General features: G+C 44.3%; 2 protein-coding genes across 3 annotated transcripts in view; both read left to right on the top strand.

The window, feature by feature from the left end:
* smurf2 (SMAD specific E3 ubiquitin protein ligase 2) overlaps positions 1-11383 on the top strand; it is a 54961-nt gene extending 43578 nt beyond the window's left edge. For both annotated transcript variants that reach the window (XM_080905020.1, XM_080905019.1), the window contains 8 exons: positions 3447-3648; positions 5075-5178; positions 5334-5448; positions 6142-6320; positions 6754-7012; positions 7123-7324; positions 8322-8397; positions 8505-11383. In XM_080905020.1, coding sequence (XP_080761146.1) covers positions 3447-3648; positions 5075-5178; positions 5334-5448; positions 6142-6320; positions 6754-7012; positions 7123-7324; positions 8322-8397; positions 8505-8604 — 1237 coding nt within the window. In that variant the 3' untranslated portion in view covers positions 8605-11383. The remainder of the gene's footprint in view (positions 1-3446; positions 3649-5074; positions 5179-5333; positions 5449-6141; positions 6321-6753; positions 7013-7122; positions 7325-8321; positions 8398-8504) is intronic.
* Positions 11384-13140: 1757 nt separating this feature from the next.
* On the top strand, positions 13141-18555 carry LOC308412076 (putative ATP-dependent RNA helicase DDX5). The gene is made up of 13 exons (XM_080906163.1): positions 13141-13306; positions 14031-14202; positions 14314-14410; positions 14493-14626; positions 14744-14809; positions 14950-15091; positions 15190-15350; positions 15463-15635; positions 15725-15835; positions 15926-15987; positions 16077-16136; positions 17401-17622; positions 17800-18555. The coding sequence occupies exons 1-13, from the start codon at positions 13260-13262 to the stop codon at positions 18225-18227; spliced, it is 1875 nt and encodes a 624-aa protein (XP_080762289.1). The 5' UTR covers positions 13141-13259; the 3' UTR covers positions 18228-18555.
* Positions 18556-22569: the final 4014 nt, after the last annotated feature.

Here is a 22569-nt window from a genome sequence, read left to right as displayed (position 1 = left end):
GAGAGACGGAGCAGGGACGTTTTGATTTATGGGGGAAAGTGCAGCGAGAGATGCTTGTGCCTCCTCTCCTGCTCCTTCCCTCCCAACATCTGAGTGTCTACAGTATTTTGGGCTGTCAGGAGAGTGCCCTTCCTGCCTTCCCTCCCTCTAAGTCTAGTCTGCAGGAAATAAAGGGCTTCACAAGGAGGTCTTCAGTGTCCTATGGGGCCCTGTGGCTTTCTGGGATAGCAGGAAGTGATTGAAAAGCCAAACTGGATTCTGCCTGGCAGTCACCAAAACCAAACTCAGTCACTTTTTCAAGAAGTTGTCATTGTGGTGCAGGGGAATGCAAGCTGTTGGGTGGATAGTTTAAGGTAGTAGTGCTGAGCTAAACGAACTCTGGACACGTTTTTAGGTCTCCTCCCTGTGTTTCTTTGCCTCACTGAAAACCTGATAAAAGTTGGCGTGGACATGATTGTTTTAACCTTGGCGTCCCTTTTGAGTGTTACTTCCTACATAGCCATACTGTGCCCGCAGACTGTGGTGTGTGCGTGTGTGTGTGTCAGCCACCCTCTGTGCTCAGCTCCACAGTCTGGTGTTTATGACCCTGCTCATGCCTGCCCCCCCGGGCCACTGAAGTGCAAAAGGCCACTGTGTAAATAATCCTTTAGTGAAGGCCTCATAGAGGCTCTTTTGACTCTGTGTGTGTGCTGTGTACCCCCCTCTGAGGCGTTCTTCCCAAACCAAACTCAAAAGTTGTATTCTACACTGGAGTCGGGAGCTTGGTCATCATTAGCCTCAGACAAAGATCACAGTCTCGCTATTGATCGGGCGGTAAGAACTTTAAAAGGCAGCAGTGTTTAAATTAAAACATTAGTGTTTTATTCTCTGCTTACTTTATACTTATGTAGAGCAGTCTGATGCAGACATTTAGATCTAAAGAAGATTAACATGACCACCCAGTGCTTTGTGAACGACCTCTGTTGGATGAGATGGTGAAGCTATTACCTAGCGAGCTGAAACATATAGACATAATACTAAGTAGCATCAAATAAAATACCCAAACTGTCACACAGACTCACAGGTGGGTTGTAGTTACAGTTAACCATACCACAGGCCATCATTCTTGACAGACAAGTGCTTTACAAATGCTTCAAAAAAACATCAACCGCACGATTCAGTTCAGTGCCTTAACTGAAAACGAACAGCCTACTCACCTCCAACCCGTCAATCAAAGTGGCCGTGTTCCTAATAATGCACAACTTGAAGCTTTTATAGTTTAAAGAGCGAGTTATAAAGAAAAACACTGAACACTTGTCAAAAACCATAGAAACTCTTTAATTGTGAACATTTTCAAATGCTTTGGTCTTAAAATTAGGTAAATATGGCTTCAGATGTACAACGCCCAATGCAGATGCAGTGTGTCAAAATCCAACCTTTTCACTGGTTTCATAGGAATTAAGAGAGTAATGGCAGCCAGGTGCTGCCAATCAAGTGTAGTTTGTTAACTGATGATTAGCAAGGGTGAGGGTCTTCATATAAACTGAGGTTTTGTCAGTTCGGGCCTTTCAGGTGTGTGTTAACACAATGCCATGGAGGAAAGAGACCAGCACTCATCGTAATTAAGCAAATGTTGCTGCCCATCAATCTGGGAAAGATTGGTTTTAAAACCCATCATTCTACATTCGACAGATGGATGGATGTAATATTACAAATATGTAATATTTGGTGAAAATCAAACGCAGTGGTGTGGAGGCGTGATGATTTGGGCTTATTACGGGACCTGGGCACCTCACAGTCACTGAGTCGACCATGAACTCCTCTGTATACCAAAGTATTCTAGAGTCAAATATGAGGCCGTCTGTCTGACAGCTAAAGTTTGGCTGAAATTGGGTCGTGCAAAAGGACTCTGATCCCAAGCACAGCAGCATTGTGCCGTTATTAGGATGCACTTAATTTTTTACACATTCCTTCTGCATTTCAGCTGAATGTTTGTGTATTAATATGTGACACAGCGTAACAATATGTGACCTTTTATTATTCATCCCAGGTTGTATTTGGCTGAGGCTACGTCCACACTAGCCTCAGAACGCTCCACGTCCACACTAGCCCGGATAACTATCGTTTTCACAGAGTTGTGCGTCTACATTGAAACGGCTGAAAACGCTTACGTTCCAGTACTGTGCATGTGTGAAACGCAAGAAGATTCGACCTGCCTCATTACTGTCTGCTGTTTATTTACTTTCCGGCTCTTTGAAGCGTCGCTGCAAAATGTCGAGGAAAAGCACCGAGTTTTTTAAATGGGCTAACAATGAGGTGGAGTTGTTGCTGCAAGCAACACAAAAGTACAAAGTTGCAAAAACGAGTGAGAATTAAAGAATTTGAAGAAAAGCTATCTGGAGCATGTACAAACTGATATTAATCTTTGAGAGGACTGTCAAAATTGAGAGCAAACAAAACAACTGCTGTATAATGCCCTCTACTATCTTAGTTTAATTGGTCACACGACTAAAATGTGTCATCCTTTTCGAAAAGGCTCCGGGTTCACTGTCCACACTGTGAAGCGAAAACGGCATTAAATGTATGCGTTTTCAAAACGCTGCATTTTCCTTGAACTAAAACGGCGTCTCAGTGTGGACGGGAGGCCAAAACGGAGAGAAAAAGATGCATTTTGAAACGAAAACGTATTAGCGTGGACGTAGCCTAATTTTAAGACCATTTTCGTGTTGTGATATGTAAGACTTTAGACCTGACTGGGGAGTAGCTTTAGTGAAGGCCGACTGTGACTCTTCTGTTTAGCTGTATAGATCCATGCTTTTCTTTTTCCCTTCCACACAACATTTTCCATATGCCAAAGCAGACGGTAAATCCTGCCTTGACTTACTTTTGACCAAATATCTAGTTGCTGCTTTTCTACTTTGTAGGCCAGTATGCGGTATGACAGCGTGTGTAGGCTTTTCTCTCGCCGACTGTTGGTGACAAACTTTTGGACTTGTCAGAATGTGCCTGCACATCTCTGAGGGATGGCCTTGAGGACCTTACATTAGCTCAAGTTTATGTGATGAGTCAAAAACAACAGAGTATGTTTTTTTTTTTTTAAAAGACAGTTTTCAATTCAGTCATCTCTGTGTGCGAGGTTTCTGCCAGGTGTGGGGGAATGTATGCGTGCGCACGTTGTGATGTCTTACCTCCAGTAATCCCACCTCCACCTACTATATGTCTGTGTGTATGTGAGGAGCTGTTTGACTTGATGTTCTTACCAGATGACCTCAGTGTGTTTACTCCTCATTCCCTGCACTCAGCAAAGGACTAAGAAAGTACGCGTTTTTGAGCCTTTTGGCTTTTCTCTTGTTATTCTTGCACTAGTGCTTGCTTATTTTTCTCTCAAGCGATGTGTGTCTTTTTGTCTCCTTCTTTTGGCCCGTTCTCATCTTCCTCTGCCTTTCCGTGTGATCTTTCCCCTGCAGTCGTCAGAACCAGTTGAAGGATCAGGCCCAGCAGGCTCTGGTGTCCCCCGGTCAGCTCCCCGAGGAGGCCGAGTGCCTCACGGTGCCCAAGTACAAGCGAGATCTTGTTCAGAAGCTCAAGATCCTTCGCCAGGAACTGTCTCAGCAGCAGCCTCAGGCCGGCCACTGTCGCATTGAGGTGTCCCGCGAGGAGATCTTTGAGGTGAGTAGGGAAAGGAAAAGTCCTCGTTACAACTAAAGCTTGCATGTTCAGAAACTGGTACGTGATTTAAACCAGGAGAGTATTCACTTGAGAGCCAGAGCATGTGCGAAACATTTGAAATGAGATTGTGGAAATAATAAATGCGCTCCGTTGCACAACCACCTGATCCTTTAACCTAAAACTCCAGCCAACATATTGACATTTGGCAAAAAAAACCTCCCCAAAAACACACAACAATCAATGCCCTCAATTTCTCCATAATGCTACAAAATTACATGCCTTGTAAGTTGAGCAACTACCACAATTACTTGTGTACCCGCTGAGCAGCTTGTAATTGCACACGTTATTTATAGGTATTTTTCTCCCCTGTTCTCCGTGTGTGCTCCCATAAAGGTCGTTGCCCATAGCAGTTTGGCTGTAAGAGCGATTTCTCTCACACACACACACCTGCACGCACGCACACAGTTATCTATGATGTGTGAAGGCAGTCTGTTCAAAATCTAAAGCAGACCCTCTTGTTCGAGATGAAGTACATTTTCTCAGCGGGGGAGGGTTTTTTGGGGGTTTTTTCTCCTTCTTCGTTTTTTTTCCTCCCGTGTCTTATGACGTGCAGGGCCTTCACCAGAACAACAACACCTGCAACAGACTGCATGACCCTCATAAAATATGCACTGGAATGTGCTGGAACAGCCACGTCTGTTAATCTGAACGAAGACATTTTTGTTGGCTGATCTCGATGTGAGCGAGAGAGAGGGTGGAGGTGGGGGGGAGGCGGGGCAGAGGACATCTTGAGGTTGAGCGAGACATAACTGCATAGTTTCTCCAGACCAGCTGAAGCATTAAATTATGAGTGAACAGGCGAGTGTTAGGCGGTGGACTGTCAGAGCTGTCTCCGTGTGTCCTTTTTCGGCGCAGATAAGACATTCCCAGTTCTTCCCCAGCACCCTTCAGCCTGTCTGCTCCGTCTGGAGGGCACAGCGGAACCTGGCTGTGGAAGAGGCGGTGTTATTATAGTCTTACGACTGTGTTTATTATAACTGCCCCTAATCCACTTTAAATGAATCCCCCCCACACGACACTGTGAGCCGGTCGCACGTGGGAGGAACGCTGATTTAGGTCGTCCTAAATCCTTGGAAGCAACTGCTAAAAAACCAAAAAAATGCACTGCCATATTAGCATAAAAGACCTCAACATGGCTTCTGAGCCATTGCCTTTCATTTCAATGGCCACAAAAGCTGCAGGTGTAGGATCAGCGGTCAGGGCTGTGTTCTTGTATGTGTGCTTCATGACCAGAAGGTAACGGGGGAACTGGCCACGCGCGATTTTTGACAGCGGCCGCAGCATTACGCGAGTCTTCTCAGTGACTCTAACATCAGCATCTAGCTAAGTCGACACTGTTCCTGACATGTTTGTGTCTGCGTTGCAGGAATCCTATCGGCAGGTGATGAAGATGAGGCCAAAGGATTTGTGGAAAAGGCTGATGGTGAAGTTTAGAGGTGAAGAGGGGCTCGACTATGGAGGAGTGGCGAGGTAAAGAGTTTGACCAACTGTGAATACGGCATCTGCCTCCTGATACCCGTCTGTTTTGTTGTTAGGTGCTTTTCCTGTTTAGGTCTGGGATTACAGTGCAGAGAGTGTAACTGCTTTCTGTTCTGTTCTTCCATGCTTGTTGTACCCCGGTGCAGGGAGTGGCTCTATCTGCTGTCACATGAGATGCTGAACCCGTACTACGGCCTGTTCCAGTACTCCCGTGATGACATCTACACTCTGCAGATTAACCCCGACTCTGCAGTCAATCCTGTGAGTTGCACATATAACCTGCAGCCATGTTGGAAATATGCTTTTAGAACCAAGTGTCCACAAAAAAGATGGGATTTTCTTTTTCTTAAATAAATAAGTAAATAAACACACATAAACATCTTTCTTATTTCCTATTTTTTCTTCTTCTTCCTTCCTTCCCCTTCTGCCTTCTTCTTCTTTCTTCTTCTTCCTCTCTTTTTTGTCTTTTTCATTCTTTCCTTTCTTCTTCCTTCATTCCTCTCCTTCTTTCTTTTCGTCTCCTAATTTTTTTTTCTCTTGCTTGGTTCCTTTAGATGTTGCCACTGTCACACCAAGGCCGTCCTCTTTCATAACAGCTTGCTGTGCAGCTGCCATCAGGGACTTCTTGGCGTTTTGTCTTACCTTACACGGCGTCATTGCGCTATGTTTAAGCTGGTGTCATTTAACATTAATTAGCACTTTCATGTTTGCGTGAGTGGAGAAGCAGCCTCTGCGTAGTGTGGTTGAGATGTAGGTTCACCTTCGTTATTTACTGCTTCTGCCATGTAGAAGCAGCTTCATATTACTGTACATTCCTCCTGTCAGAGAGGTGTGTGTTTATGTTGAGCACAGTCTGGGGGAAGAGTCCAAAATACACTGTGAACATTCACGTCTGCAGATAACTCGCCGCCATCTATTCATTTGGAAACTGAAGTTTGTTTTGTCTGCCTTCAGGAGCACTTGTCATACTTTCACTTCGTGGGCCGTATCATGGGAATGGCAGTGTTCCATGGCCACTACATCGATGGGGGCTTTACTTTACCCTTCTACAAACAGCTGCTGGGTAAACCCATCACCCTGGATGACATGGAGTCTGTTGATCCTGACCTGCACAACAGTCTTGTCTGGATCCTGTACGTACAAGTCAGAGCAGCGTTCCTTTTCTTTTCATTTTTTGTTGTGATTTCTGGATCATTACAACACATCACTCACAATTTTATTCCCATTATGTCAATACATGTTATGCAAAGGGGTGGGGTGGGGGGGTATAACTGTGTTTACTTCTTCTAACTTTGATGACAGCGCCCCCTATGGTTTAAAACCAGTTTTTACATCAGTGGTCTGTTAATCACATATTTTCAGACTCATCAGAGTCAGAATACTTTAATAATCTCTAAAGAAATTATGTAATGTGACATGATGTCAGGGCATTACTCCGGCTTAGCATTCTACCTGCTGGGTTTACTGATTACCACTTATTTAAAATGTTACATTACTAATGATGCCTTTTTTTTTTAAGTCTGTTTTGACTCTTCAAAAGTAATTTAAAGGTTTATCTTCCTCCAGGGATAATGACATCACAGGTGTGCTGGACCACACCTTCTGTGTAGAGCATAATGCTTATGGAGAGATCATCCAGCACGAGCTCAAGCCCAATGGGAAAAGCATCTCCGTCACCCAGGACACAAAGAAGGAGTACGTGCGGCTTTACGTAAACTGGCGTTTCCTGCGAGGCATAGAAGCCCAGTTTTTGGCTCTGCAGAAGGGCTTCAACGAGGTCATCCCCCAACACCTTCTCAAGGCTTTTGATGAGAAGGAGCTAGAGGTAACTTAACATCTCCTTATTTGTGTGAGGATGTTATGTTGCTCAGCTTAGCTTGTGAGTCTGTTCACTCTAATTGAGGACTTTCTCTCTCTCTCTCTCTCTCTCTGTAGTTGATTGTGTGCGGCTTGGGTAAAATCGACATCAACGACTGGAAGTCCAACACACGACTCAAGCACTGCACTCCAGACAGCAACATCGTTAAATGGTTCTGGAAAGCTGTGGAGTCTTTCGATGAGGAACGCCGAGCCCGGCTGCTGCAGTTTGTCACCGGTTCCTCCAGGGTCCCCCTCCAAGGTTTTAAGGCTCTCCAAGGTAATACCATTCAGGATGAAAACATGAAACACAGGTGCGTGTTGGAGTGTTTGCCTGTCTCTGTCTGGATTTCTGCGACTTGATATGCACCCTGGTCCGTCCTGGCAGACAGATCTGTGCACAGACACATCACCCTGGCATGAGCAGTACACAGCGATCCACATGCTGACAACACCTTACATAACGTGATCGTCCTGTCTTGAGTAAAATATCTGCAGACGCCAAAAGACAACTCTCATTCTTACATTCTTAAGGAAGGAAAAGAAGGAGAAAAGGCTGAGATATGCTGAATTACACAAGAACTAAATGAGAGTAAACAGGTCTGATGGAGTGATGAATCCACATTTGGTTCAAATCATTGTCAGTATATATGGAGGAGATCAGGAGAGAGGTACAGCAGTGGGTCTCTACACCCATCTGTAAACCATTATGGAGGCTCTGTCATTGTTTGAGGCTGCATTTCAGCTAATGGTGTTGGAGATCTTATTAAAACTAATTATGAACACAGAAAAGTACCATCAGATTTTGATCCAAAATACAAACTTATCTAGAAAGCATCTGATTGGCCACAGCTTAATTTTTCAGCACAACAATGATCCCAAACACACAGCCAGTGCGGTAAAAGCAAACCTGGATACACAATCACACAATGGAGCACAATTAGTCGTGCATTGGCCTCAATGTTACTGAAGCAGAGAACAGAACAAAGGAAACATCCAAAGAAGAGCTTTGAATGTCCTTCAGGAAGCCTGGAGAACTATTCCTGAAGACTACTTAAAGAAATGACAAGAAGCTGCCTAAGAGAGTTTAGACTGTGTTGAAGAATAAATGAGGTCGTACCAAATATTGAATTCAAGCTGGTTACAAATTGTAAAAACTGTTTTGTTTTTTTTAAATTATAGACTACATTTCCATGTTTGTTCTGTTTATGTGGTCCTCAGTTCGACACAGTACAATGCAGGTATGTAAATATCCTTTTTATTGCTGTTGTATACAGGTGCTGCTGGCCCCCGACTCTTCACCATTCACCAGATTGACGCCAGCACAAACAACCTGCCCAAAGCCCACACCTGGTGAGCAAACTGTTGACATTATAATAGTTTTAGTCCTCTCGCTTTAAGACTCGTTGCTCCGGCATTGACCCACGATCCTAAACTCCATCTCACCCTCTGTCTTCCAGCTTCAACCGGATTGACATTCCTCCCTATGAGAGCTACGACAAGCTGTACGACAAGTTGCTCACTGCCATTGAGGAGACGTGCGGCTTTGCTGTAGAGTGAGTCTCCGACGCTGGCGGAGCTCACCGACGACCAGAAGCAATGTGGTTCGGCCACGATGAGCACCCGTCCATTCCAACTGGGGTTCATTGATGGATGCTTCACAAAGGGGTGCTCGAACTTCCCAGAGGACAAGCTAAGGGGGAGGGTGGGCAAAGAAGACCTCAAAATGTCACCTGACTCTGGGTATTTTTTTAAAGACACCCCCCCTGCCCCCTAGCCCTCCTTAATATCTTATTTTTATCTTTGAAAAGGATCTCTTCAGCTGCTAATAACTCAAACTATTTACTAACTTGTTGAACTGGCAAAATTTGCTGGCTCTTCCCTTTTTCTAAGTTCATTTTAGCATTTAAAAAAAGAAACATATTCCATGTAGCAATTGTCGATCTTGCCAAGCAGAAAACAAGGTCAGTCCGCTCTGAAACAATGGCCACTTTAAACAAGACTGTTGTTTGCTAGAGCACAGGGTCACAAGTGGTTACAGCACAACTACTTGGAAACACTAAATTTGGACGCCGAGAGTGCGTGACTCGGGCTGTGTGGTGCCTCGCGGCGATCACGCTGGGGTTATCTCTAACGCCAAGGATGGGAAAACTGGGGATGTGCGTGGATGAGAAGGGCAGGACTCGAGACTGAATTACAATCGACGGTTTACAACCTTCTCCAAAGACAGCAGTGGGGGACCAGCGCTCCTGTGTCTGCATACCCAGAAAGCCGGTTTTCACCAGTTTTGACAACTGTCCGTGTTCAGAAAAAAAGAGTAAATGGATGAATGGCTTGAAATGTGTTATTTTTATATAACAGGGAAAATTGAGAAAGAAACACTAAAAAAAATAAATCTATATAATATATATAATTTATTGCTGTTATATTTCAGAAACCCCTTTCCATTGTTTCAGAAAAATAAAATCTTTGTTAAGTGTTGCTGTTTAAATTATAGAAGACAAATTGTGAAAAACAAAAATTAAGCTTGACTCAATCTCACTAAAGAATGCTGTGGTTTATCTCTCGCCGTGACCCCTCGCACTGTACGAGGAGACGTTTGTCAGAAAGGGCAAAACAAACAAGGTCTTTGACACACATGCGATGTCCTCTCAGTGCCATAGCTGTTCTGAATGAATGGATCTTTGCAAATATTGAGCTGACCCTTTAAATTCTACTGATTTTCATCCTGGAGCGACAGACATGGTGATGTGAGCCCCCACCCCCTTTTTTTTGAATTTTTATTTAAACAGTCATTTGTAGCTGGGCTATATTAATGTCACAATGCCTGCCATTCATTTCTAAAGCTGTCCAAACTCTGTTGGTGTCTTCTTTGCGCTGGCTCCATATTGCTATTGTTTTTTTGTTTTTTAAAAAGAAGAAGAAAAAAGAAAAACCTCTACTACCTTGTAGCCACGTGGTGCTAAATAGCATTAACACTTGTCTTGTATCGGCATCCTCGCTCACTGACATACTACTGCTTAAAGTGCACAATACACTACTCGCACTCATTACCTGTTTGTGGACACCAAGAGCTCTACTTAGCCACGTTCTCAGGAGATGTCAAAAGTAGTTTGGGATGTTGGTTTGATTTGAAATTAATTCTATTTGTCTCGATTTCCTGAATGTTTAAGGGGACCTATTGTGTTTTTCCTTCTTTTGTGTCATATATCTGCTGTTACAGTGGGTAAAGTTTCAAATGTAGAGGTCACAGAGTAATCCTTGTAAGCCCAAACCTCAGACTTCTCACTGCTAAATGTTATGTTTTATGCTTCTTTTTCTAACACTCCTGCCTCTGTGTGAGTCACTGAGGAGAGGATGCTCAGACACACAGCACCGCCCACCTATTAAAGTAAAGCTGGCTTGTTTCAGATGGTGGATTGGACTGAGGCGGGTGCACTGGGCCCAGGATCATTCTGAGCTGTGAAATCATGCAAAGCTACTCTAGTAGAATCCCATAATAGGTCCTCTTTAAGGTGTTTAAAAAGTCATATTTTCAGTGTGCCCACAGAAAAGCATAAGCGCACACTCACTGTTGCATGTCTCCATCGTTTGTTTGAACGTGAACTAAAATGAGACAAGTCCTGTGTTTTTTGTTTTTTAGCCTGCTTTCGCTACGTTTTAATCCAGACAGGAGGGGGTGGGGGGGTGTTTTCTACAATTTTTGAAAATGAAACTCTTGAATGTTTTTAAAAGATGCTGCCTGTCTAGCAATCTCTACGACCGTGGACTGTTCTTAACGTTTGCATACGCTTGAAAAGAAATACATTTAGACCGAGTGCTCGCAAAGTGAAAAGTGTCCTCAGATGGTGCTTTTTGTACAGTAATTAAAAATATCGTTCGTATATGTGGATCAAACCAACTGTAATTTATCTTTTAACTTAAGCAGAAGAAGACGTTTTTTTTTCTTGAACCGAGTAGAGGAATTGCACACGAACAGATGGAGGTTGCCTCTTCTTCGGCGACCTCTGTGCCAGATACTCATTCACCTTTAAGTCCAGTGCACAGGCTGATTTGCCCAATTGTCTTTCTACACTACGTCGCTCAGCAACGCCCCACAGCTGCCTCTCCATTGAACTACACTTTTTATTCAATAAGTTGAGAGATGCCGCTTTTTTTTTCTTTTCTTTTTTTAATTTTTTTTAATAGCATGATCCACTAGCAGGACTATATCTCTCATAGCTGACTGATGCAATTTGATATATGTTAACACTATCATTTTGTAAGAGTATTTTATTTTTGTGTGTAATTAGTTCTAATTAAACTTGCCTTTGTCTAACAATGTAAGGCCTTGTACAAACAGATGTCCTGTGGTTTCTTCAAGAAGAGTGTTTTGATTATGATTAGTATTGGGGTGGGGTGGAGGGTACTTCAGGTAGTATTGATCCTAAACAATCACTTTATTTCAGTTTGATTGCATCATTAGCACCATCTAATATAAGAATAGCTCATGTGGGTGTGCAAAGTCTTTATATGTGAATGGGATAAGGCTGTGACCACCCACTGAGACCACTCCAGATTAAACGGCTGGTACTTGGCTGGGGAGGGGGGTTTCAACTCCTCCTGTAGATTGGTACAGGAAACTGACCTGTTCTCACTCTGGGGAAAAATACTTGTGTAATATAGGGAGAATGTAGGTCACACTGGTTGTGGCTTTTACACATTTAGACATACAGATAAGAAGGAACCAGTCTAAACAAAGATTTGTAGATGTAAAAAAACAACCAAAGGGAAAGTCAGCGGGTATGCAGAGATGGCCTTTTAGCAGCAGCATGTAGAGGACAGTGATGTACATGATTTCCACAACCAGTATTTAAAAATAAAACCCTGTCAGACAGTATCCAGCTTCTTTAGTTACTGGCCTGGTGAATTCATAAATAGCAAATCACTGTAATCCAAATAAAGGTTTGTGGGGGGAAAGTCGCAGAGATCAAGTGTTTCCTGGCTTGGGGAGAGAAAAATGGCCTGTGTCAAAGCCCAGACCTAAGTTCTGATTTATAATGGCACCCTAGACACTAACAAGATGTGGCTTTATCAATTTCGGCCCATTGAATGGTTTTGATCTTGGGGAGTGCAAATAAATGTAAAGAAGGAAAAAGAACATTAGACTTTTCTATGTGGGTTTGGGTTCAAAATGTTGACAACACTGGTAATGGAGAACTGGATTATGGCTCACTTATCTTAACTAGCCAGTTAAGTCGAATATTGCTGGGTAAGGTAGTTCTTTGTTTTTATATTCATCGGGCCCCAATGTGACCAAATATCAAAGAGAAATTAAAAATGCATGTCGTGGAAGAGTTCGGGTCTTACAAAGTTACAGCTCCCTAATCAGAGACACAGATTTGTTTAGTCTCTCTTTGTTAACGGTTATCCAAATAATGCTCTGTATTCTTTTGTTGCTATGGGATAATTTCTTGTCGGGAAAAAACGCTTTTCCCTACTCTTTAAATATTTTCTCTGATTATTACAATACTATTATTATTATATCACAATATTTTCTAGTTATTCGTTCGAGTATATGTAAAACACAAGTTTACACGTGCTGCGCGGGGTGTGGCTGACTGTATACAACATACGATCAAACAAACAAAAAGTTTATATGGTGAAACCTCTAATGACGTCACTTACAGTAATAAGTCGGGAGTTCAAGCAAGCCGCGTGACCGCTTTTCTGTCTCGTACATATTCTTCCGCCAGTATATGATTCAGTAACCGAGGTCAAAGCGATCCTGAGTTTTTTCCTTTTCTGACTTGTGCTTTACGATTTAAGAGAGATTTTTATAAGCATGTTATTCAGGAATAAAACACGAAAAACATTTCTTTGAGTTATTATTTCTGAAGCCTTTCTGACGTTTCTTCTATTTTGCCAAGCTTAGCTTCTAAAATAGATTTAGTAAAACTCTCGGAAAGACAGCTTATAGCTTAAAAGTTATGGTGAGTTTACTTCTTTGTTGTGTGTTATTGTGTGTTTTATTCACATTTTGAGCATTAAAAGTCGAACCCCGTATGGCGGATGAATACATCCCGGGGGGTGGAACTTCCTCTTGTTATAAAAACCGGACCCCGTTTTTGCGATACCGGCATTTCAGCGTCAGTGCCGGTCGGAATTTTTCAGTCGGCGGGCCAAGTCTGTTGTATTTATCCTTTTCCTTTTAATTTATACGGTTTGTACACAAAATGCCTGGATATTCCGACAGAGATCGTGGCAGAGACAGGGATAGAGGGTAAGTACATTATTTGATATATTTAGACTTTATTTTTTTAATCACCGTCTAGTAAAAATGTCCAAAGGCTTTCGTAGTCGAAAAAAAGAACCACTCAGCTCAATATTGTAGTTTTTGTCGATGAAAAAACAGGCAGAATTTACTTGAATTAACAGAAAGTGTCTCGCTTTGGAAAAACAGGCTTTTGACCGGTATATTTCAAACCCAAGGCCTAGGCCGGTGAGAGAAGCCCGCTGTCGTTGTCTTTGGCTCAAGGCCTAGTTTGGCCTCGTGCCCTGGCACACTGGGTTTTCGTTAGCTTCAGGATACGTTAGCAAATTCGGAAGGAAGCAGGGAGCTAATTCAAAATGTTGGTGATCGGAATCGCTTGGCCTCGCGTCCTCCCCACCTTTTGTGATTAAATCTAGCCTTTTCTGAGAAATGATTGTGGTCAGCGCGAGTGATGTTAGTAATGCTAGCACAGCTGGCTAGTCGGCTTTTCGCCATGTGGTAGCGTGAATGCGGATACAAAATGCCGGCTTTTTCGCCCCCTCTTTGTTCCTCTGCTGGCTGGAAAGTATATAGCAGCTATGTAATTTCAGAGAATGACGCAGTTAATAAGAAGTTTTCTATATTATAATAGTCGGTGTCTAAAGTGACAGCGCAAGTCGTATTTTTAATAATAACTGTAAGGAGACTGAGTTTTAAAAAAAAACTTACACAAAAACTACTTTATTAATTTCAGTTATGGCGGTGGGCCTCCTCGTTTCGGTGGAAGCCGTGGTGGTGGTGGCGGTGGAGGAAAGTTTGGCAATCCCGGTGACCGACTGCGGAAGAAACACTGGAACCTGGACGAGCTCCCCAAGTTTGAGAAAAACTTCTATCAGCAGCATCCAGACGTTGCCCGGAGGTCTCATGTACGTATGACATGTTTTGTAACGCCTCTCGACATGTGCTCTGCCCTGCACGTGTTAGAAGTTATGCAATTGGTTGTGACCACTGATCTTATTTTTCTTCACTCTTTGCAGCCAGAGGTTGAACAGTACAGGAGATCCAAAATAATTACAGTGAAGGGGAGGGATTGCCCAAATCCTATCATGAAGTTTCATGAAGCAAGCTTTCCCTGTAAGTTTGAAAACAACTTAGTGAGATGGTATTGCAAACAGGTTAAATTATTTCAATTAACATTTGATTTCTTTCTTCTTAGCATATGTGATGGATGTCATCAACAAACAGAACTGGACTGAACCTACACCCATCCAGGCTCAGGGCTGGCCTCTGGCTCTTAGTGGCATGGATATGGTTGGCATTGCTCAGACTGGTTCTGGCAAAACTCTTGCTGTAAGTTCAGTATTGTTTTGTCTTTAAACAAATTGCAGCTTTAATCATCTGAGCTGACCAGATGATTTAATATTTCCTTGATACTTTTCTTACCTATGAAACTCTTTTGACTTGCAGTATCTGCTGCCTGCAATCGTTCACATCAACCACCAGCCTTTCTTGGAACGTGGAGATGGTCCAATTGTAAGTAACGACATGCTTTCTGTGTGTGTGTGTTAGCTTCAGTACTGGCTTGAGTAGGGGTTTTCGTGTTTTCTTTCTCAGTGTTGAAGTTGTGTAGCCATTTGAGCCATTTGTAAAAAGCTATTATCTTCCTCTAACAGTGTTTAGTGCTTGCCCCAACCCGAGAGCTGGCACAACAGGTGCAACAGGTGGCCGCTGAATATGGCAGAGCATCTCGTCTAAAGTCCACCTGCATCTATGGTGGTGCACCTAAAGGACCCCAGATTCGTGACCTGGAAAGAGGTACTGTTGCTTATTTTTATTTTTTATTTTTTTGGGGGCGGGGGTCAAGTGCTTGCCCTGTATAGTTAAGATGTTAACTTCTCATTATTACTTTAAAGGTGTGGAGATCTGCATTGCCACTCCAGGCAGACTCATTGACTTCCTGGAGGCAGGAAAGACCAACCTCCGTAGATGCACGTACCTTGTGCTTGATGAGGCTGACAGAATGCTGGACATGGGCTTTGAGCCACAGATTCGGAAAATCGTTGACCAAATCAGAGTAAGTTTCTGCATATATATCCAAGTAGACTTGTTGGAATAAAGTGATTCCCTGCTAGACATGTAATGCGTTGCAATTTTTTTTTATTATTATTTTTTTTTTATATTTGCAGCCTGACCGGCAGACTCTGATGTGGAGTGCCACTTGGCCCAAAGAAGTTCGCCAGCTAGCTGAAGATTTCTTGAAGGAATATGTTCAGATCAATATTGGGGCACTGCAGCTCAGTGCAAACCATAACATCCTGCAGATAGTGGATGTGTGCAATGATGGCGAGAAGGAGAACAAGTGAGTAACTGTTCTATAGTAAAGTGCCAACTGTAAGGTGACAGGATGTGTTCCTCAGTTTTACTTACGGAGTGTCTGATTTCTTGTAGGCTCATTCGTCTGCTTGAGGAAATAATGAGTGAAAAGGAGAACAAGACCATCATCTTTGTAGAGACTAAGAGGCGGTGTGATGACCTTACCAGGAGGATGAGAAGGGACGGGTAAGTGTTAAAACTAAACTACTGCTTTAAAGTACTGCTTTTGCTGAGATGCAGTAACACAACTAAATTTGAACCCTTGTTTACTTTTAGATGGCCTGCTATGGGAATCCATGGAGATAAAAGCCAGCAGGAGAGAGACTGGGTGCTCAATGGTAAATTTAAACCACTGGTTAAACTGAGATTCAGAATAAAAAGTACACATCATGGTTGAGTCTTACAGCGTTTGGTTTCTGTTTTCTAGAGTTCAAATATGGGAAGGCGCCAATTCTCATTGCCACAGATGTTGCATCCAGGGGTTTAGGTCAGTATCCTCCATGATGTGTTTAATACCTATATTGTACCTCTAAAAAGAGAGTGTATTTGCTTTCTTTAACTTTTCTGCTTCTTTCTGAGTTTCTCCCCTGGCCTTAAGGAGCAGTCTATGTGGCAGGGCCTTGGCATGACAAGCCCAGGTATCCAGAGGGGGAAGGAGGATTCTTGGAGGTGTCCCGACTGGCGAGGCACGGGTCTCCCAGTTGTGCAGATGTACAGAGGTGACCAGGCCCAAGTGCAGAATAACGCTCTGGCCTGCCTAAAAGAGGGGGAAGTTGAAGGACTCCCCATATGCTCATCTGTTCTCTGGCAATGGTTTGGACTGCTTCACACACCCAGGCTCTAACTCTCCCAGCTCGAAGCCCACCAACACAGCCTCTGATTGTCTTGCATTTGTTTGGGCATGGCAAGTCATTAGTCATATTAGGTGCTTCCTTATTAGACTTTTAAAAGCATGGGTGGCTTAATGTTGCAGTTTCCTAAACTTCTGTCTGAAGAGCAGTCTGTCAGATCGGTCATACCTTCACCTCTGTAAAGACATGGCTACTGGCCCTTTTGGTGACAGTGGGACATGCTAGTTGGACAAACTTGGACAAAATCCAAGCTCACACTCCTCCCTCGCCTGCGTTTCAAAGTCATGTCGAGACCTGCCAACGAGAGACATTGTGATCAAGTGAACAGTGGGTCTGGAAAAGCTGAGAAGGGGTGCACTTGTAGACATCCTGCAAATGGGTTCAGAGCTACAGTTTCTTGCCAAGAGATGCACATGTGAGCTTTAAAACAAAGGTCTCATGTGTGCGTAACAAAGGGACCTCGGTAAAAGCTAGTTGAAGCACACTCGGAGGCAGTAGTGTGCATAGCAGCCCTACTGTGTAGCGACATGAGGTCACTTGACAATATGAGGGGCGTGTTCTGCAATGGGAATGGACTAGTGAATGCATACTCCAAGAATGGTAAGGCTGCTGATCCATTCTTTTTTGTGTGGTTTGGCAGTTGCTTAGCAGGGAAGGTTTTTATTTTCTCACTGGATTAGGAGCTAACGGAGTGTGCATCGTTTCTCTCTTCCCACCGTAGTCTCCCCGAGGATTATGTGTCTAATGCCAGTCAATTTGCAGCCTTTGTGGGTTAACCAGCAATCCCACCGTCATGACCGTACTAACTTGCCCTCTTTTGTTTTTGATCCGGTTGTTGTGGTGGCGCCGGTGCACATTTTGTGTGCTGTCCTCTTTTTATGCCACACTGCAACATTACAGATGTTGAAGACGTCAAATTTGTCATCAACTTTGACTACCCCAACAACTCCGAGGACTATATCCACCGCATTGGCAGAACGGCTCGTAGCCAAAAGACAGGCACAGCCTATACCTTCTTCACACCAAACAACATGAGGCAAGCCGGCGACCTCGTCTCTGTGCTTCGAGAGGCCAACCAGGCTATCAACCCAAAGCTCCTCCAAATGGCAGAAGACAGAGGAGGTAAATCTAATTGGTGAGATACAAAAATGGTGATGAGTCTCTTTAACCCGCTCCTCCTTTCTTTTAAGATTAATTTCTTTATCACGACTTGATCTTTGCATCAACTTTGAGTTTAAATTGCTTTCACTAAAACGTGTTCCTGTATCGCTTTTCTAATGTTGCCACATCTCTTTTTAGGTCGTTCAAGGGGAGGCAGAGGTGGTGACTATCGAGATAATCATCGAGATAGGTATTCCTCAGGAAGGCGCGATTTTGGCAATTTTAGGGACAGGGACAACAGAGGCTTTGATAATGGACCAGCTAAGTCTTATGGCATGAGTTCTCAGAATGGAGGCTATGGGGGCAACAACGGCAATGGCTTCAATGGAGGAAGCTACAATGGTAACGGACAGTCAAACTTTAGTAGTAACCAGACTGGGTCATTCGTAGGCCAGAACAACTTCCAGGGCCAGCAGTTTGGTGCTGGTAAGGCTGTTGCGCAGAATGGTGTGAGTCATCCCCCATTCCCCTTCCCCCAGGGACAGGCTCCGCCACCGCCGCAGCAACAGCAGCATCCTCCACCGTCACTGGTGCCGTACCCCATGCCTCCTCAGTTCTCACAGTAAACTTGTCGTACACTTGAAAGAAGTAATTTATTGCTTTTTGTCTGAGTTGTATACTTGATCCAGATTTTTTTTTTTTTTTTGTATTTACACAACAGGGTTACAACAACTCCAACCTCTGTCAAACCTTTTTAAGATCTGCAGTGCAGCACTAGTGATGTTGCGCACATTTTTCCTAATGCTATTTAATTTGTTACATTCCTGTTTAGTTAAAATTTTGTACTAGGTAAATAAAAATGTATCAGTTTTCACGTGTATCATTGAAAGTGATGTTAAGTTCCTTTCTTGAAAGTGCACTGCATGATCTTTCAAATAAACTCCTGAAAAGACAGTTTTGTGTCTCCTTTACTACAACATGAATGTTGCTGAGTCATTAGAGGAGCGGTATTAGTATGACTCTCAATGTCCAGCAGATGTCAGGGTCCTGCAAGAATTCAAGCGACGTGTGCAATCAGGTACAACAATCCCTTAAACCAGCATTTAACCTAATGACAATCAGGTGTCTCAGGGTTTTTGTGTTACTGATGTTGCCATAACAGGAGTAAAAATAAAAATCACCTTGCTTAATCTAGTAGCTGAAATAGTATTTGTTTTGCAGGGAGGGTGGTGCCAGGTGAAGGCAAAATGGTTAAAAGGGTTGCATCCCACCACAACTTAATGACAGTGTTCATAAAACATGAGTTTTGGGTTTGTATAAATGCATTAATGTTAAATTTTGAATACCTGTGGAGCTGCTAGTAGGCTGAGATGAAGCAATGTCTACATCTGCTGGTAGAGAATTGAATAGCAAAGTGATTTCTTGTCTACTTCAAGTTACGTTTTACTGCAGTATGAGCAGAGTAACGACTACTGGGCAAGCTTTTCCATGCAGTGCTCCACTTGACTATCAGCAAAATCTGTTATTTCATATGTTAGCCATCTCTTGTTTTTTTTGCCTGTCCCGTTTGGCTCTTTTGCCATCAGAATTGTTGTCTAAAGGCAAACAAAGATGCCCAACGGATTTACTTTACCAAATTGACCATCCCAGCCTTGCCGTAATGGTCCATTTGATTCACCTTTTATTGTTTATTTTATTTTCACTTACTGAATACGGGACAGACTTGACTGGGGGAAAGAAGGGGAGAAAGAAAGAGGGAAAGAGAAACAGCTGAGAAGAGGGACGGGGGAGAAGGGCAAAAAACATAAACCAACAGAACGGGCAGAGAAAAAAAAATGCATATATCAATCACCTGGATCACCTGCTGAGAAAGAAAAAAGAAAACAAGCAGAAGAGAACAAGAGTAATAGAATAAACAACATCACAATGATATATGGGAATATGACAGTAAATACTAAATGTTAAACATTATTGTGCAGCACGTAAGATCAACAGAACACAGTGTGCTTTGAGGTAGGAGCCAAAAACGGTGTAGTTTGTGGGTGTGATCACCCGTGTGTACACCTGTGAGCATGGACGTGCTTGTTTTTTGTTTTTTAAAAGGTTCCTTCATGTAATAATCTGCTAGAGGGTGTGGGGGGGGGGGCACAGCCCCGTCCTCCAGGGCATGAAGCAGGTATGGAGGAGATCAAAACTCCAGACATCCAGAGGCCCCCAGAACACAAGAGACCAAGGAAGACCAACAGAGGGGCAGCTGCGCCACTGTCCCAGAAAGAGCTGAGGAGAGTCCCAGATGAGGGCTCACTCAGCAGCCGCGGAGCAGAAGCCAGGGGGACTTGCAGTGACGCGCCCGTGAGCTCCGCCGGCAGCCAGTCGTGCCTGAGTGACCGAGCCCCAGGCCGAGAGGCCGGGGGCACCCCACCTCCGAAGTGGCCCGAGCGAGCCCCAGGCTCCAGGCCCCGATAAGCGGCCGCCAAGGAGTGAGCCGGTGTGTACCTGGACGCCCATCCCCGGACACAAAGAACCACCAATGCACCGATGTCTGAGGGAGTCCGCCACTGGCAGGGGAAGTGGTGGTAGGGGGAGATAGGCCTCCAAACCTTGGAGGGCCTGAGATGTCCCCAGAGAGGTGGCGCCTGACACCCAACCTGACATATAGACACAGACATACAGGCACACACAGATACAAACATCCATTCCCACCCTCATGCTCTCATATGCACTTACTCCACACTCAACCAACGTGGAGACAGACATAAAGAGACGCTGTACACACGATCACACTCCCCAAGCGTACTCTACAAACCGGGTCTAGGTACCCTTGCCCCTGGAGGGGGGAACTTCACCCAGACCCAGGTGGTGTTACCCTTTTCCCTGCGGTGGGGGGAGGCAGATCGCCCCGACTCCGCAGCAGCAGGAAGGCCCCACACTCCAGACCGCAGTCAGACGGCCAACTCCTCCTCCTAGCCCCCCCGCTCCAGCAGGTCGCAGAGAATGGGGGGTGAGAGAAGACTCCAAACCTCCCTCCACCCGCTCATTGTAGTGTTGATGCATGTGTGTTCTAAGGTGCATTTAAAACCCAGGAGGGCTTGGAGCTACCTGCCAGAGAGCAGCAGGTAAGCGCATGGTCCCTCCTGCTAGCCCTCAATGTCTACGTGTATTTAACTCATTCACTGCCAGCCATTGGCAGTGAATGAGTTAAACCCATTGACTCATTCACTGACATTGACGGCTATAGACGTCAATGGCAGTGAATGAGTTAAAATTGAGAGGTGGGCAACGACGCCCAGGGTGGGGTGTACACCCTGATGGTACTTTGGATTCCGTGTATCGTGCCCACCCCCAAGATCCTATATGTATGTGTAATGAGAGTGTGAGTAATGTGAATGTCTAAGTTGTGGGATAAAATTGAGGCAGAGGCAGCCAGAAGGGGACAGGGGGGGTAGCCTCCTCTGCACCCTGGTGACATACCCCTACTCCAAGGCCCTGCATGTGTGGGTGGTTGTGGTGGAGCGGGAAGAGGGAGGCAGCTGGAGATGGGGAGGGAAGGAAGGGAGGGGCAAGTGACCCCTCCCTGGGGCCACCTCCCCCGCTGACCCCAGTAGGCACCCCCATACTCCGCGACCCGCCAGGGAAAGGGGGCCCAGGCCCATCCAGACCGGGGCCCAGTGCAGCAGCGCCTCCCGGCCCCACAGAGCACGGGACAGTCCACCCAACCCCACCACAGAGAAAACTGCACCCACCCCACCATCCACTCATCTTCCAGACTACATAAGACAATAAACACCCAGGCTGAGATCTTCCTCCACCTCTCCTGTATCTCCCCTCCTGCAGAGGGAGCTCCTGAGGAGAGGAAAGCTCCTGCAAGATGTGACAATCTCCCCCACCAGTTGAAGAGCCCCCCAGGTGGCTCGATGCACCGGCGGCACCCTGCTCCAGGGCTGGGCCCCCATGCATGTTAGCCATCTCTGCAGTGTTAAGATGGAAATAGGCAGTCTTGAGCTGTGTATCCCACTCCGCGTTTACACTCCTTATAGCAGTTGGCACATGTTTGGCTACTTCCTGAGAACATCCAGTTATCCATAAAATGTACAAAACAAAGTGTTATCCAATATCTATCTTTAGGCAAGCACATGTTAGGTTCACAACTACAACCTTCTATTTAAAATAAGTCACAGGTAAAGAAATTTTGTGCAGCAGAAATATTAGGAACAAACTAAAGGAATCAAGTGTACTTATGTACACTACATAAAGATATGGAGATATCACTGATTTTGCTCATTTAACTCCTTTTTTGATTAGGAAGCACAACTGTTCTGTCATAGCTCTAGTAAGACTAAGCATTGCAGTCTTTCTCATTAAGGTTAAAAGAGGATGCGGGTCCCAGTTATCACAGCGCAGCTGGTGCTCCACCCAATGAATGTATATATTCATGATAAAGAGACTGAAATCTGGTCACAGGTCAGTGGCGAATGATTACAGATCAGATCTCTGGATGAACAGTCCCCGCTGCTGCTCACAGGTGCTGTGGGTGCGGCTGATTAAACTGCTTTCTACATGTTTACAGAACCATAACGTAGAAGTATGTGAGGAACGCACGCTGTGTAAATACTACAGAGCCAGAGAAGAGCTCTTTTTTTTTTTGTGACAGCCACACCTCAATGCCGACAGCATTATCTGAAATGAACACACGCTTGTCTTGTATGTTTTTTTCTTTTCAGGACTACAACCTTTTTTACATTGTGAAATCAATTTACGGCAGGTACGTTTGATTGGGAGAACAAGCTTATCTTTCATGAATTGCATAATGTGTTATTTAAACAGATGGGCTGGGTTTAAGGACAGAGGTGGATCACACCATTGCTGCCTTTGAGGAAGCTTAAAATGTGCCTATGACCTCACTGCCCTCGTCTTACTCATTGCTTGTGTCATTCTGCACTTTTTTTTCTAGAAACAGTTCATGGCAAA

The sequence above is a fragment of the Rhamphochromis sp. 'chilingali' genome, assembly GCF_963969265.1.
Source record: "Rhamphochromis sp. 'chilingali' genome assembly, chromosome: 15".
Taxonomy (NCBI): Eukaryota; Metazoa; Chordata; class Actinopteri; order Cichliformes; family Cichlidae; genus Rhamphochromis; species Rhamphochromis sp. 'chilingali'.
This window is presented reverse-complemented; position numbering and strand designations above follow the sequence as displayed.

Bases quoted from the DNA above. Each gene is read 5' to 3' on its own strand.
- LOC308412076 (XM_080906163.1), top strand. From the start codon at position 13,260: ATGCCTGGATATTCCGACAGAGATCGTGGCAGAGACAGGGATAGAGG. The intron at 15,092-15,189 runs GTACTGTTGCTT...ATTACTTTAAAG, and splicing joins GATTCGTGACCTGGAAAGAG to GTGTGGAGATCTGCATTGCC. The intron at 15,836-15,925 runs GTAAGTGTTAAA...GTTTACTTTTAG, and splicing joins AGGAGGATGAGAAGGGACGG to ATGGCCTGCTATGGGAATCC.